Genomic DNA, 16,590 nt, shown 5'->3' on the forward strand with positions numbered 1-16,590 from the left:
TGATATTCCATTATGGAAAAGAAGATCCATTTTGCCCCAGTGCATGCTCATAATTTCACTCACCAAGATACTCCTTTCTTGATCAGGTTATGAAACAATAACCTGCAATAACAATAACTCCCTTGAAGCTAATCACTGCTGGAAAGGGGAGCCTTGCTTTACAGTCAATGGCTTTGATGCCTTGGGTGGTTCAAGTAAGGATCTGCCTTGATTGACAAGACCCTTTCTATAAATTTGAGCAATTAGACATCCCAGTAGCAGCTGCTGGGGAGATCTACTGGTCACAAAGCTGACAGAGATTGCAGTGCAGGTCTCCTGCTGCTCACTCTGACATCCTGAAACGCCATCTGCAATTTAAAACTGCAAAAGGAATTCTGACTCCAACGAGTTAGGTGAGTGCATGTCTGTGTTTGCTCCCTGTCATGGCTCTGGCTCATGAATAAAGCAGCAGGATTTGCTAAAGTGGCAAAGGATAAATGTTTGATTTGTTCTGAAGTTTGTCTATTTTGCTCTACATGTATTTTTTTTAAATAAGGAGTTTTAGGATTTTTTTACCCTGTTGAAGGTTATGAATAATCATACTCTCTTTAATCACATGTAAGACTCTCGTGTATACCTGGTGACATAAGATGCAAACATCATGTGCTGATCTGAAGCTCTGATTTAGCAAATTTAAATCATTTTGTTTAAGAGGAGCCTAGAAACTCAAGCATCAGCCAGGCAAATGGTAGTCCCAGCTCACTTAAATTTAGTCTGCCCAGCTGAGGACAGACCCCAGCACACACCAGTCTGTGCCCCATGAAGTAGCTGACTTTCTCAAAATTCAGTGTCAAATCTGGGATTTCTAAGACAGATGTGTTTAAATGCAATGATAGTATGTGAATTGTAAAATGACTTAGAGCTACTTTCCAGCTCTCTTTTTTTGACAGAAGAGCTGTTCCAGAGAAGTTGCTCACTTTCTTTGCTGAGACAGAAAGTCAGCAGGTATCGGAGGGTCTTGGTGGGCGCTGGGCTGCTCCAGTGTGAGGAGTCCATTGTTCCTGTGGTCACCTTGGCCATGTCCCCCATCTGCCCAGCTCTGGTCACACGCTTGGCAGGCTGGGCTGGGTGTGAGCTGTGCTGAAGGTTCAACCAGCACCTCTGGCTGCAGCCCTGGGAGGGGAATGGCACCAGGCCAGTGCACTGGGTGCTGGTAATACTCCAGGATTTTTACTCTCCTTTATTTTTACTCAATTACTCTCCAGTAATACTTCTGGGAGATGCTGAGATTGTAGCACAAATTCAGGGATACTTGTCTCCCAGCTGTGCAGATCTTGGCTTTGTGTGAGCTCAGGACAGCCCAAGCAGGGCGGCAGAAAGGAATATGCTGCAAAACAAATGTGCAATATGGAGACTGGGAATGTGAGAATACGGAGTGGGGCTGAAGCATGGGCTGGTGACTTTGTCTGCAAACTCCCACTGCTCTGCAGGGAAAGTCTTCACATTGCTGCATTCTGTGACAGAACTTTTTAGGGAGATTTTCCACTTCTGGGAGCAGTGACCCCTCATTCCTCCCCCGGCCTCTCTTCTCCCAGGCTGAATGAGGATGAGGTTTGAAGGAAGGGCTACCTGTGCTTCAGCTGAGCCCATCCACTTGCCCTTCGTGCCTGCTGGGCTCTGCTGGCTCTCCCAGCCCTGCCCTCCTCTCCCCTGTGCCCTCAGCATGAAGCTGCCCTGGCTGATCCCCGGAGCTCTGCTCGTGCTGCTGCTGCCCGGCCGCGCCGCCGCCGCCGCCTCGGCCCTGGACCTGCGGACGTTCGTGGGCTGCGCCGTGAGGGAGTTCACCTTCCTGGCCAGGAAACGCGGCTGCCGCGGCCTCCGGGTCACCACCGACGCCTGCTGGGGACGCTGCGAGACCTGGGAGGTGAGGCTGTGGCACAGGGACACCCCTGGCTGGTGTTTGTACCTCAAAAAAGCCCTCTGAAGACACCCACCCCCAGTGCCCATGGCCCCCAGGCTGCGCTGTCAGCATTTGTTGTTGGCTGTCCCCTCCCTCCTGCCACTGCCCCACAGGGCAATGGAAGCCGTGTGATGATATTAACGAAGCACTTACGTAATGCTCTTACCACGCAGTCTGAAAGCCTCTTACAGCTTGAACACTTAAGGAGAGGGAGACTTTATTACTTCGCTTGAAAAAAAAAAGTGTTCCTTGGAGATTAGGATGGAGATCCCAATTAATTGGAGCTCCCGATATTTTGTTCCAAAAAGCAGATCCCAAAGATAATGTCTGTTTCTAATTTGGTCCCGTTTTAAGTCCCAGCCCTGTATAAATATGAAGTACTTAAGTTTTAGGGGTGTGCAGAGGGAAAAAGAAGGAGCATAAATACATCCACACATATGTCAGAGAACAAGTTTCTGACTGTCTTTGCCGTTCAGCAACTGGAGGGCTCAAGAGGCCAATCCCAATTTAATTTATTCAGAAAGCATTGAGTGACTTTGTCCACATGAACCTCGAGTGACTCAGAGGGATTTTGTCCACATGAAGACAAGGACTCTACATGAGTGACCAGAGGAGGAGCAGAGTCTGTGTGCCAGCCCTGACTCCCTTTCTTCATGACTTGTTGGGATGAGGGGAGAGGCCACCAGTGGCAGATTCCATGCTGGGATAAGGTGCCTGTGAGGGATCTCTCAACCCCTGCTTCCCCCTATTCCCAAGCTCAGACCTTGCAGCTTCTCCTGCTGAATACACCTGGCTGTGGGTTCAACAGCTTCTAGAAGGCACCACAATTTGTTTGGATGGGCCTTTGTAAGAGGGAGGGTTTCTGCACATCTTCTTGCTGAAATATTGTATTTGTTCTTTCCCACCTTTTTGGTTCCCAGGGAGGGCTCTTTGCACAGCACAGAGGCAAAGAAAGAAATTAGAATGTCTCCTGACTGGGAAGTATTAGGTAGTGGGCTCCCATTCCTGTGTGTGCTGCCCATTCCTGGAGTCTTTGGAATATGGGTGCCCCTGTTAAGGAGAAACTGATTTTTCAGCAAAACCAATGCCACTGTGACACCACGTGGCAGGGTGGGTTTCAAGGCCTTCAGGCTCTGATCATCTTCTGATGGCTGAGGTCTCTGGCCAAGCTGATTTTCTCCAGAGGAGTTGCAGACTTCTCTGCTGGCTGCTGTGCCGAGAGCTTTCCCCACAGTGTGCAGCCATTGGGATTTGTGGGAAGGGCAGCCTGACAGGGAAGACTGGTCTGGCTGAGAAAAAACCCCAGCCCTTGGCACCTGGATGCACTCCTGCTCTTAGGCAGCTTGTGCACATGAAGGGTTTCCAGCAGAATGTGTTTAATGGAAAATCAATGCTCTTGGAAGAAAGCAGCTGCTTTTGGCAGCATTTGGTCGAAACATTAATACTCTGCTAAAAACCAGCTTTTGGGATAATCTTTTGTCTTCCTTTAAGCAATTTTAATTGGAGCTTTATGCTTTAAGCAAACTGAAACACATACATGCACCCACTCCCCTCCATGGCAGGACTCCAAGAGGCGAGCGTTGAAGGATGTGGCCTAAAATTTATTTCCACGGCCCTTCCACCTGATCCAGTAGCTCCTCTATTCACACAAAATCCCCTTGAGGAAACTGGGGCTCCAGATGTTTGCCTTGCTTCTTGCCTGAGGCCAGCATTTCTCCCCTGCAGAAACCAATCCTGGAGCCTCCTTACATCGAGTCCCACCACCGGATCTGCACCTACAACGAGACCCGGATGGTGACGGTGAAGCTGCCCAGGTGTGCCCCTGGCGTGGACCCCTTCTACACCTACCCGGTGGCCATCCGCTGTGACTGTGACATCTGCTCCACTGCCACCACCGAGTGTGAGACCTACTGACCTCCCCTCCCAGCTCAGGCAAGGAGGGGACGAATTCTCCCCGGCTTCACACCCTTGGTACCTCCAGCATTCTGGAGGGTGTAAAGCAGCCCAGAATTTGATCTCTCCCTGTAATGCTCCTGCTCACTGACTTTTTTGGGCAGATGAGGCTTAACCACCTCTCCTCACACTGCTCAAAGCATTATTGCTGTAGAAACCCACAGCCTCACAATATCAAATCCCATGGTAAAAAGAAATGTTGCAGTTTCCCTTCATCCTCATAAGTTTTTCACTCTGTGTGACCTTTTTCCCTGAATATGGACTGAACAGCCACTGGGGTGTGGAAATACCCCACAAAAGCATTGCCTCCTCCACAACAGCCTGATTCATCTGGGATTTAGCTTCTTCCCAGCAGTTACCAACACTTCCACCACCTCCCCCTCCCAGCCCCATTAGTTAATCTTACCCTGCAGTCATTCAGGAGTAACAGTCAAAGAAAAAGGTCTCAAGGCCAATGAAATGAAAATAAGTATTCAGATCACTACCTTGAAATTAGGGAGAATGCATACTCAGCCCTGACTCAGCCAAGGACTTAAGCTCATGATTAAGTGTTTTGCTTAATATCAGTGGACTTTTACAGTTAAGGATGTATTTCAGTTCTTTGCTTTATTGGAGCTATTTTGTTGAAAAAAAAGAATTACCTCACAAGGGAGAATTCCTGAAAAAAGGAAAAAACAGAGAGATACACATTATGTGCAGAACCATCTGCTTTTGTCCAGGGATTGGAGGGGAAATGGCTTCACATAGAATCAGTGAGACTCTGCAGAGCCCAAGGCATCTCTCCTGGCAATTTCCAGAGTCGGAGGGACCAAGCCAAAATGCAACGATCATGGTTTGGTTTCATACAGCCCCTGGCTGAGGTGGTGGGAAAGAGGGAGCTAAGGAAGGGTGTTCCCACAGCTCCCTGAGACCTGCTCCTCTGAGGGTGCACACAGAGCTGGGGGACAGCCAGATGTGCTTGCAGAAAAGCTGTGCAGTGTCCAGTAATGGTGGGTGAGACAAGTCCAGCACAGGAAAGAGAGCAGTCATTCCACAGGACACTTCACACCTCCTCAGATCCACTCTTTACAAACCAGGGGGACACCTGGGAGCTGCCACAAGAGCCCCCTGTGACCACAGCCACACAAGTGCCTTTGTTCCCTGGTTCCCACCTGCAGGAGGACACACTCACATTCATCCCTCCTTTCTCCCCTGAGCTAAATGGGAAATTAAGTGAACGAAGGAAGATTTGCCAAGTGGGAGAGGCCCAAAGGAGCTCACAAAGCAGACACCTTCTCAGATAGCCATTAGGAGAGAATTGCTGCTCAGAGTAATACCTGCACCCGTCTGCCCCAACTCAGTGCCTTGTCTCCTGGATGCAGTCACCTTCATTTACAAGGATGCATGCTTGAAACTACCCCAGGTGTCCTGTCCACACTGAGACAGATTTAATTTAACCCATAATTTATTGGTTGATACAATTTTTTTATCTGTAAAAGCTGTACTATGACTGAGTAGGAAGATCACCTGTTCTGTAATTCTGAATAGAGACTGCTATGTCCAAGAGCATCAGGAGCAGTTTTTTTTGCTGATGGAGAGTTTAACTACCCTTTAAAAAGTCCTCATGTTTTGTTTCAAATTGCACCTCACGATCCCTCTGATATTATCAATTGGCATTACAGTTATTATGGGAAAGCTGCAAATTGTTTTGTGTCCTTAATAAACCTGAAAACTGTAGTATGAAAGCAATTTCAAGCAATGTGTCCCTCTTTTTCTGGGTGTAGAGATTTCTCACGTAGGATATCTATAAGCTCCTACAAACTCTTTGCCAGAGCTGTGAACACCTGCAAAACATCTCCTTGGTGTGAAGTCATTTCCTTCACTGAATTTCTCTGATGGAGTCTGGCTGTGCTTCAGTCTCAGGATTAGAGGCAGGGTTAGAAAGTGGCAAACTTCCTTCCTTTGCAGCCAGCAGGAAGTCAGGGCTGTACCTGGACATGGTGAGACAGTAGAAACCTCAGCAAGTGATCAGAACAAAACACTGCAGGGTGGGAAAAGGGTTTTGACTAATGCAGCCAGCCTGGGGAACAGAAGGGGGAGGTGGGAAGGATGTACTGACTAAAACCAAATCAGTAAAATGCTGCTTTATGGTGATCTTTCAAGGAGGAGAGCAAAAGAGATGCTGTGGATCTGCCCTGAGTGACAGAAATCCAATCAACACCAGATTGTAAATGTGGAACTTTACCCCCAGAAGTTATTACACTAGTAGGTCTTAATTCTGTTAAATTCATATCATTTTTTATACTTAAAATCACAGAATAGTTTGAGTTGTTTCTAGTCCAGCCTGCCTGCAAAGAGCAGGAACACCATCCACCAGACCAGATTCCTCAAAGCCCTGTCCAACCTCATCTAGAATGTTTCCAGGGATGGGGCATCCACCACCTCTCTAGCCAGTGTTTCACCATCCTCACTGTAAAACACTTGTATGAATCAACCCTCTTTTTGTTTAAAACCATTACTCCTTGTCTTGTCACAACCTGTGACCAGGTGTTTAGTTTTCACATCCTTAATGCTGCAGCTGGGGTGGTACATCCTGCCCAGAATTTGTAGGCAGTCAACACAGCCCACGTATTTCAGAGCATGAGAAACTTCTTCCCAGGCAAATGTCACCTCCTTGGGAGCATTTTAATGCTCTTTAAAGCCATGGATTTAGATGTCACCACCCAACCTGTCCAAAGCAGTTGAACAGCTTGTCTGTCTTTGGTATGTGTTTGCAAGGAGTGTTTGTCACAAGGGCAGTGACTCCTCTGAGGTTTTCTATCTCCCATGAAAAGCAGTGGATTTATTTGTGCCTCAGTTTCCCTTTTGGACAATGGGAATGATGCTGCAGGTGGTTTTTTTCCTCTCTACAGTATGTTTTACAGTGTACAGGCTGTGAAGTGCCCAGTGCCCAGGCACATCTGTATCCTGCAGTGCACTCAGTGCCTGCAGGATAAATAAAAATTATTAGGTTTATTGTAGAAATTAATAGGTTTATAGTAGCTCATTGAACCTGAACAGCAATGATCACTGCCATACAGTGCTTTGATTTGCCAAAACGCCCTCCTGTTCCATGACAGCCACAGCAGTCCACTGGCCCTGGGAGCTCAACTTCCCCTGCAGCTGGAGTGCCCAGCCCCATTGACCATGGCAGAAATCAGTGTATTTACCCCAGTACAGAGCTGAGCTGCCATGAGAGGGAGAGCAGGATGCCTCCCTGGATGGGTGTTCCCTGCACTGACTGGATTTCTCTTTGGGAGATGGGACAGGCAGCTGCCCTCTGCTCTCATTGTACCCACATGAGAACATTGGAACCGCACCCAGGCTCGGAGCAAAGCCTGTCTCACCCAACATCCTGCCAGGGAGTGTAGCCAGCCGTGGGTATTCAGGGAAATGTGGAAGCATCAGGGCTGCATGGCTTCATCCTTCCCTTGGCTACATCCACCCAGCCTTATCTGGCAGCAATTTAGGAATTTTCTGCTCTGGGGGATTCCTTTGGCACATTGCTGATAATCCCAGACATGTAGGTCCTCCGTGGCACTTCTTCCCAGATAAAATCAGGCCATGGAAAGTCTGGTGAGTAATCCCACCTTCCTCTGGGGGAAGGTGAATAAAATATATTCCAGGCTATAGGCTGTGCCCTCTTGGATTGTCCTGGCTCCTCTGAGGATGTATCCATTTATAGCAGCCAGGGATTTGGGCTGCAGTGCCTCTTTATTAGCAATAAACCTTGATATCCTTTGTCTTTTCTCTGCAAGTGCTGCAGGCAGGGCTAGTTAAACCTGCTGAGGTTCACAAGCTGCAGGAACATGAAAAGAGCCTTCCTCTGGTGAAACTTGCTTTGGTCCAGCCAGGATTAGGGATGTTCAGGAATGGTGGGATTTCTAGGATTAACTTGAAGACCAGACCAGCTGGTCAATGAGATTGCTTCTGGTCTTAAAATGAATTTTAATGAACAGCTGGGTAACAAACTTTTTTTTTTTTGGTAATTAATTTTGTTATTTTTTAAAAAAAACAAGATCCACATCTCTGCACGGAAGACTGGAGCCAGTCATATTCTTATTTCCACACCAGCAGGGCTGTCATTCCTCATGTAAATTCTTCATCACTATAAGCCTTTCACTTTCCTTCCTGACCCTACCTGCCCTGGCTGCTGGGCCACAGGGTGCACAGCTCATCATCTTCCCTTGCCAATAATGTTGGTAGGTGTTTTTCCTACCTGTAAAGTCCTGAAAGGTGCCTGTGATGAGCATCTGGGAAAATAAACACAACAGCACACCTCCCCAAAAGGATGCTGTCAAAATACTTTGAAATACATTTATTTTGTTAAAATAAACTATGTACAATAAACGATATTAATGTGCATTACAATATACAGTAATTACATGTTTAAAAGATGATAAACAAAAGAGTACAGAATTATGTGCTGTAAATAGGAAATTAATAGTGTTTACATGATTTTTAAACTATGCAGAATGCATTTGCTTGAAAACTGAATTTCCTTGGTTTGAAATTGTTTTGCTTTGAATTCTGAAGATTTGGTTAATCTTTGGAAAAAAGGCATACCACTCAAAAGTCAGACATACTGTTTTAGTGCCCATCCTTTTGTTTCACCAACCCCATATTCCAGCAATATTGCACACAGCAACTTTTAAGAGAGAAAAATTCAGTTGCTCACGTCAAGTAAGTGACTCTTTCTCCTAACTGGATGAGACCTGACTGGTGATGAGTTAGGTCCTGATTTGTGTTGAGGTCATTACATCTGCTTCACAAACTCAATCAGAATAACTTGTTGAACTGTTAGTTTTAAGCATATCTTAAGGAATAATTTTAAATATTACTATTAAGTAAGCACAAAAAGAAAGGAATGAAATGTCCTTGTCTTTGTGTTCTCGGGGGAGCAGAGAATCTCTGTGCAGTGAAATTCTTGTATTTGTAGAAGTGCATCAACATCATGACACATTAAGCTGGATTCAGTTGTCCTCACACTCCATCTCCCTGCTCCTCTCTGCAGCCTTCTTTGAAGTCCTCCCAGTCTCAAGGTGCTGCTGAGCCCCAGGTACCCAGGTGTGACTCCACAGAGGCACCTCCCAGTCCATTCACCTGCCTCAGTCCATGTTTTTTGGGGCATCAGGGCCACCGCACCATGTCCTCTCTGTAGCGTTTCCCACCTGGCACCCTGGGCTTGGGTCACTTCTGCTCGTGAGTGAAGAAAACTTTGCCAGTGTCTTTCCCCTCTCACATAACTTCTTGTTATTGCTTATTAGTGAATTAATATTTACAGGTTTGGGAGGAGTTTGGGCTCATTTGCTCCATGCTGACAGGGCAGTTCAGTGCCTGACAGGTCTGTGATGCAGTTAAGAGCAGCTGCCTATTCAGGGGAAAAATACTGAGAGGGACGACATGATAGCCGCACTTTGGATATGATTTACCCACAAATTACTTTGACAGGCATCTGACAAATTTTTCTGCATGTTATCAATACAAAAAAATGTTGTGTTGGAAGATCTGGAAACTGTAGACTGGTGACAACTGTTTACTCTGAAATCATTAACCTCCAGTCAAAGGCAAAATTCACCAGAGTAGGCGTCAGTGACAGCTCAAACTGATCTTCACCAAAACCACATAAAACTTGGTGTCCTGAAGGGCATGAGATGAAATTAAGTGACAGCAATGAGTTTAGGGTCTTTAAGCAAAGATAATAATATGTCTTGAATATTACACTGTTAACAAAATGTAACTTTCATCTTCAGCTCAGTAGTGGTTGAACTGAGATGTTTCAGATCCAGCCTCCAAAGGTGATATCAGCAAAGTCTTTGGATGGCCCAACTCCTTTCAGGAGTCCTTAACCAGCAGCCAGAAGGTATAAAGGATTCTTGGACCTGGCTCAGTGTATCTGTGTGCTCAAGGCTTGGTCAGCCAAAATAAAAGGTCAGAAAAGGAGGAAACATAAAGATTCTCAAACATTTTCCACATTAGTCATGTGGAAAACCCCATTGAAATTTTCCATTGCCTTCATGAGAATTGAAATGAAGCCAACATAGAGCATCTCTGAAAATCCCACCCTACCATTATAGTTAGAAGCAGCCAAACACTGCATTATGGTCTGCACAATCTGAAAAGGGATGGGGATCCATATTTTCAAAGTTGAAGAGATTTTTCACCACTGACAGCAATTCACATGAGTTTTTGCTTGTTGCTCCGGGTTTCTGAACTAATTTTCCTCCTTACAATGAGCTTCTGACTATTTTTGCTGTTATGGTGTGGCTCCTGGAACTGCCCAGGAGAACAGATTTTTGTTCTCATGTTTCTGAAAGCTTTAACTGAAACAAAGAAAAGAGAATTTGAAGATTTTTGGTTGTTGCTGTTCTAGTTATGGGCGTCCCCTTATCACCTTAAAATGAAATTCAAGGTTTAGGATCAAACAGATTAATTGTGGCTCTGGGCCCTGATTTTGCAGCTCTCCCCCAAAGCAGAAGTGATTTGGTTGAATTCATGACTTGGTGATTTTGCCCGACTCTTTGATGCAAAAATATTTCTATTCCTGTTTTGTTTTGATAGGTGAAGACAGCTGAGATCACAAGCCACTACCGAAATCAGTGGGAGGCTTTTTCCTGCTTTCAGATGGTCTTTATTCACGAGGAGGAAAATAAACATTCATAGTGGAAATTTGTCTTCATTTTTGCAAAGAGTTCAAATGTGACTAGAAGTTATCTGACGTAGGTCACTCCATGCTCACCTCCTGTCACAGCAGATGCTCCTCCAGTCCTATAAAGTTGTGAACCAACAAAATGTTCTGTTATTTCCAGATTTTCCTTTTTTAATGTAGGATAAAACAACATTAGAGATCCTCCTCAGGGAAAAAGAAAATCCATGGAGAAAGGCATGTGCAGCCACATTCCTACATTCTCCCTCTTTGTTTAACAAATGAGCATATGGATTGCTTTGTGGGAGAAGACAAATGTGCTTTTAGACAATCCTGGCCTAAGTCAGATTGATGCCACTGCAAATTATTTTTAATCCAGATGAGGTTTCCTTGTGGTGAGTCAAGAGGTATTTCACTTGGGGAAAAAAGGTACAAGAAAAGGTCACGGGCTCTAAGCAAGGTGTAAAAGCAGATGGGCAACTTTCATATGTGAATTAAAGGGAGAGATAGGCTGCCCAGGGAAGTGATTGGGTCACCATTCCTGAAGAGATTCAAAAGAACACAGGCCACCACCACTAGAGCAGCTGGCAGAGGTTTTCTGGTAATTTAAACTGCAAGGACAGATCACCAATCAGCCTCCCTCATGACCTGGGCAGTGCCAGTGGGATTGAATGAGACATGAACAACTTGGAGACAGTTCCTTGTGAAGAGAGATTCTCTTCAGTATGAGGAGGACTGCCAAAATCTGTCCCTTTAATAAAAGTATTTGGAATAACTTTATTTCATATTTTAATTCTGTGTCTATTTTGAATGCTTTGAGTGCTTCAAAAGAGAAAAAAGGTGACAAATATCAATGTCAGCTGCTGAAATTATTGTTTTGATTGCCATACTGGACTTGGGGTGAATTCTGTACCTACACAGGGCATATATCCAGTTGAACAAATGAGAATGGACCTGAGTGGGGTTAGAGCCTTGTTTCTGCCTTCTCCCCAACTTTTCAGAGCTCTGGGGGGCACAGGACAAACTGTGAGTTTTTGTGGGACCTCCTTCAAGTCATGCTGGAAGTGGCAGGACTGTTCCAGTTCCAATGTCCTGGTGTTTTCACAGGGCTCTGAAGGGCAGAGGCATCTGTAGGTGGTTTTAATGTGATAACAACTCTCTGATGAATTGAGATCTCTCTCAAATACCTCTAATCTCTCCTTGCAGGGGTTTGCGTGAAACTGCTCTGGGAACTCAGTTTGAAACAGCAGCTTCAGGCTAAGAACTCTGGGTAGAACAGGAAGGTTTCAGAAGAGGCCAAAGGAGATGAGTTTTGCAGGATCCAGCAAGTTTCCTGTAAGTTGTGAGTGCTTTTGAAATGACAGCAGACTATTAGCAAAAACAGCTCTGTCAGGAAAGGCTTTGACATCAGCTGCATTAAGGGGACGTTGTCAGATAAGTTCCAGGGATGGCTTCTAACCTTTATGACTCTCCTTAACAGTGTTCCTTTTAAGGTGAAATTGGGATCTGATTTCTAGCTCATCTCCCAGTGAGTAAATCCATCTCCTTTCACCTGGCAGTCCTTTATTGATTTTCTTTCCTTATTACTAATGGTGCTTGAAAAATAACTTGAAGTTTATATCTGTGGCCTTATGCCTGCACTTGCACTATGTCTGCTGTTGTGGTTTTTCAGAAAATAAGCTTTACTGCCTTTCACACACCATCTGCTGCTCTTAAAAAAGGCATTAGGTATGACTTGCCAGATAGTCAATGACTCTCCTTACATCTGCCTACAATTCCTCTCTAAAGCCTCTTGGCCTGTGCTGTCCCTGCCTCCCCCCAAAAAATAGCATAACAGGGCAGATCCTTGAGAAATTGCCACATTTCAGGGACAGGTGTGTGTACATAACCTAACACAGGAATAATGTTAATGGGACTTGTATTAAACATGGCTTTTCAAAAAACAGTTGTTTTTGCTGGAAGAAAAATGAAAATAAATGGAGTGCAGAGGTCATTTCTCAGTGGATTATAGCCACTGTCCCTCTCTTATAGCTCCTAGAATTCAAATTTTGGTCAAAATCAGTTTGAAAAACTTGAAATTTTACTGTCTCACTAGCTTGACATGCTCTATTTTGTAAGTGCAAAGAAACCCCTGCTTAGCCTTAACTTTTTTTGTATATATATTAACACTTTTCTATCTGCTTCCTCTATGCAAGGATTTGTTCAGGTTGCTGCAGTTTAACACATTAGGGCAGCAGCATTTCAGCTTCTCCATGACCATATGTTTTGTAGGTTATTTCCCTCAAACCACTGCAGTTACATCAATGCTACAACTTCCCACTTGATTTTTGATTTTACTGCTGATCCTGTGCCATTCTATGAAGATTAACAATCACCCCTGGTACTCAGGGGCGGGCAAAAAACCCCAATTTAATTATTTGTGGCATTCCCTGCTGCATGCCTGGGTGCTCCATTTCACTTTTCCAGTGTGCTTGTTATGTTATGGATGAGCTCAGCTGTCACTCTGGATTTTCTATTTCCTCTATTTCCACATTTTTTGAAGCTCTAAGAAAACCAGGCAGCTCCAGCCTGAGCCCTTGCATTGTGCTTCAGCTAAACCAGACTTCACCTTCTTCCACCAGAGACTCATACATCACTCTCCAGCAACCTACATGAGCTAAACCAGTCATCCTAATTAATTTCCACTGAAATGAAAGGCAGCACAGTGCAGATATAATTTCCCTGAAATCTGTTCAAGGCCTTTTTGTTGTTGTTGTTTCAGTGGACTTCTAGTTATGTTGTAAGCCTAAATATTAATTTATTTAATCCATGCCTAGTTCTCTTCATACTCTAATATATTTTTACACATTATAGTTCAGCTGATAGGCAGTGTGCTGTTGAGGTGAACACTCAGTGCTCTGCCTGGGGATGGACACAAACTCTGTGGCATGGCATGAGCTGGGCTTTAGCAGCCAGGCCCTCTGAAGTACATGCCTGGGACATAATAAAACCAAACAGAAAATGTGCACAAAAAATCACCAGCAATGAGGGGAACTTGTCTGTGTCAGATATGGCTCAACTGTGTTTTCATCCATGTTTGTGTGCAAGGGGAAAGGGATGGTGAGTGGAAGCCACTGGGTAAAAAAAAAAAAAAAAAAAAAAGGAAAGCATTTGCCTCAAGTCTTGATGGCTTTGGTCAGAGACAACTGTTGATTTCTACCTGGAAATGTTTTGGGGTGTCAGAGCTGGTTTCTGTAGCTGTCCATGGTAAACTGGGGTTGGAATTAGATGATTTTGAGGTCTCTTCCAACCCAAACCATCCTACAATTGTATGAAATTGAATTAGTGCTGAGGGAGGAGCTCAGATCCATGAGCCTGGTCCTGATGCAAGACTGGGCACTGCACCAACCTTGGTCCCTTCCATGTGCCCTGGGTGCTGTTCCCACATCCTGCTGCTGTCACTGTGGCCAACACCAGGTCTGGAATTGCCTGCTTTGCCTGGTGGCAGGTGTGTTCTCAGCCAGGACACCGTGCTTCCCAAGGGGAGAGGGCTGCCAGTCTCCTGGGATGGGGTGCAGAGGGGAGCAGGGCCGTGTCCCTGGGCTGGGACTGTTGTCCTACTGCTGTCACTTGCTCCCTCCTGGCACTCCTGGACACGCTGGGTACAGACACAGCTTCTGCAGGGAGTTACATCTTCAAATCTGTGTGCTGGGATTTCCTGCTTGGGCAATGAAATCCATGCCAAGATAGACTTGTGGCACTGCCAGGGTACCCAGAGGCAGCTGCAGGTAACAAGACACCCTTGAGTTCACCTCTGAGTGCCGGTGTGCTGCGATGTGCAAAGCTGCAGGGCAGAGGCTTTAGTCACAAGGCACAATTTCCCCAGCAGCAAGGGGAGGTCACAGCAGCTTCCCTTCCCCTGTGGGCTGGGCTTCCCATCTCCATGCTGGTGGCTGCAGCTGCCACTCGTGGAAAAGTCCACTCCTGAGGACTGCAGCCACACTGGAACAGCACTCTCTGTGGAGATGGAGAAATGGGAGCAGAGAGAGAAGAAGCGAATGGGAGGAGGGAGGCTACAAAAAGTCAACAAGTTCACAACTCCACTTTGATGAGGTGTTTTACAGAAACACTTCATAAAAAAAGGATAATTTTAAGGCAATTGGATCACCTCAAAGCACTTAAAGTCAGTCACCTTTGGCTTTATTATTTTTTTTTCCTATTCTTGGCTGTTGGGTGAGATGTAGAAATCCAGCTGATCAGTAAGGTAAATTCTCAGTTGCCATGGCAATGTGTCTCGTTCTTGTTCTCAGTTGGAAGAGAGATTGTTCCATGCTGCTATTTCATGTCTAGGGCAACATTCTTTGGTGGCAGAATTTCTTTGTTTCAGTACATTAATGCTACAACTCTGTACTTCCTTTCCCAGCTTAAGGAAACATGGCTCAGCCTGAACATTCTTCTGTAAAAATACAGCTATTTGCATTTTGTTTTAGTTGTAAGAACATTCCTTGAGTCTGGAGGTAAATGTTGATCCATTTTGATAGCTTGGGTGCAGCAACATCCTGATGCTGTGAAGTTTCACCATTAAGTGAAAATAAACTGGAATCACTCCACCTTTGCTTCCATGTGGTTTGAACAAACTGAAGTATCTCCTGAACTAGCAAGTCTTATAAAAGAAAAGCAATTTTAAAGTATATCCTACCTATAGTGTATATCTTACATATTAGATTTCTACAGATCTCCATGTGCTTTCAGTCAATTCAGATTCAATTCCTAAGGACTGCAAATTCCTAATTTAGATCAATTCTTACTTAAGGCCACAAAAGGAGTTTCTCCTGTTTCTTTTGCTGTCTTTAGCTCTTTGTTTTGTCACAAGCCACCTTCACCTCATTCCTAAGGTGGGGAGCCAAGCAGGCATCCTGGTTTCTGTTGGTGCAGTCTGCAGCAGTGGGAACAGGCTGCAAAACATCTCTGGAGGGTTAGGAAAGCACAGAGACAGGAGTTGGCCAAGGGTGATAGAGCTTGGAGGTTTCACAGCATGGAGAGCTCCTATATTCGGGTAAGAAGGACCCTTTTCTGGTCATGCTCCCCGTTTCAGTTGTGTGTGACCTTCATTGCCTTTCTGACCTGCTTGGTTTCACTGAACTCAGCTGGCTCTGCTTCCCAGGGGACGTCACACAAGGGTGCAGCACCTGTGGCACTTTGCACAGCGCTTCTTCTTCTTCTTGGGGTGGAAAATGGTCATGATTGCCTCGTCAAAGACAGTCTTAAGGCCTTTCTGTGTGAGTGCTGAGCACTCCAGGTAGCACTGGGCTCCGATCTGAGAGAGAGGAGGGAAAATGAGAGTCAGTATCCACTGTTGGCAGGCTCAGAGTGATGCTGTTCCAGCATCTTTCTACGTTTAGAAAGGAGTCAGATCATTTCTCTGTTTTGTATCTGGCTGCCTGTGGGGTGAAGGGACAAGCTCATGTGGTCATCCTGAGGAATCAGCATCAACATGAGTATCTCACCACATGGGGGTGAATGGCTGCAGGAATTCCCTGCACAACCCTCCAGAGATAGGGGGGCTGCACCCATGTTTGAGGGCTGGACCCGGAGCTTGGCCTCCTGCCTGTGCAGCTGGGGAGGCTTCTGAGGAAATGCTGGGTTGGAGTTGAACCCCTCACACACTTGGCTCTGCTCCCCTGAACTGTCACTCTTGTGTCCTTCCTCCTCCAGTCCCACGAACTGTTACCTGGGGAGGGCTTCCAGCTGGCTTCTGGGAATGGGGAAGCATCATTTTGAGACAGGAGTCTCCTGGGTATGCTGGCATGACACAAACACCCACAGAGGCCTGGGGAAGCAGCCTCAGCTTATTCAGCAACCTTGTGGCTTATTCAGCTTGTTCTGCTCATGGATGCTCTGATTTTGAGGGCCAGGGACAGTAATAGCACCTGCAGCATATAAGGGGACAAGGCCAGGATCCAGAATCCTGCACCCCAGGGCTTGGGGAAGTGATTCTGATCCCCTACATTTCCAGGAAAAATTTACAGTCCCACAGAACCTTGGGAGCACCTTC

The 16,590-nt window shown here is 45.7% G+C and overlaps 2 protein-coding genes across 4 annotated transcripts in view; one reads left to right on the forward strand and one right to left on the reverse strand.

Moving 5' to 3' along the window:
* Positions 1-273: 273 nt before the first annotated feature.
* Positions 274-4,069, forward strand: GPHB5 (glycoprotein hormone subunit beta 5). Its single transcript, XM_030950132.1, has 3 exons — positions 274-392; positions 1,702-1,903; positions 3,665-4,069. The coding sequence occupies exons 2-3, from the start codon at positions 1,703-1,705 to the stop codon at positions 3,851-3,853; spliced, it is 390 nt and encodes a 129-aa protein (XP_030805992.1). The 5' UTR covers positions 274-392; position 1,702; the 3' UTR covers positions 3,854-4,069.
* Positions 4,070-8,259: 4,190 nt separating this feature from the next.
* The window catches only part of RHOJ (ras homolog family member J), a 61,194-nt gene continuing 52,863 nt past the window's right edge, over positions 8,260-16,590 (reverse strand). Inside the window, exons 5-6 of one of the 3 annotated variants that reach the window (XR_004060766.1) lie at positions 13,945-15,852; positions 8,260-10,678 (exon numbers count right to left, since the gene is read on the reverse strand). Coding sequence is in view for 1 of the 3 variants with exons in the window: in XM_030949363.1 (XP_030805223.1) it covers positions 15,706-15,852 (147 nt within the window). In the remaining 2 variants the exon portion in view is untranslated. Of the gene's footprint in view, positions 15,853-16,590 lie in introns of all 3 variants that reach the window. The other 2 variants (XR_004060765.1, XM_030949363.1) reach the window with 2 other exon arrangements.

Source organism: Camarhynchus parvulus, chromosome 5 (genome assembly GCF_901933205.1).
Source record: "Camarhynchus parvulus chromosome 5, STF_HiC, whole genome shotgun sequence".
Taxonomy (NCBI): Eukaryota; Metazoa; Chordata; class Aves; order Passeriformes; family Thraupidae; genus Camarhynchus; species Camarhynchus parvulus.

Coding starts and splice junctions, on each gene's coding strand:
- GPHB5 (XM_030950132.1), top strand. CDS start 1,703: ATGAAGCTGCCCTGGCTGATCCCCGGAGCTCTGCTCGTGCTGCTGCTG. Junction 1,904..3,664: donor GACGCTGCGAGACCTGGGAG/GTGAGGCTGTGG, acceptor TCTCCCCTGCAG/AAACCAATCCTGGAGCCTCC.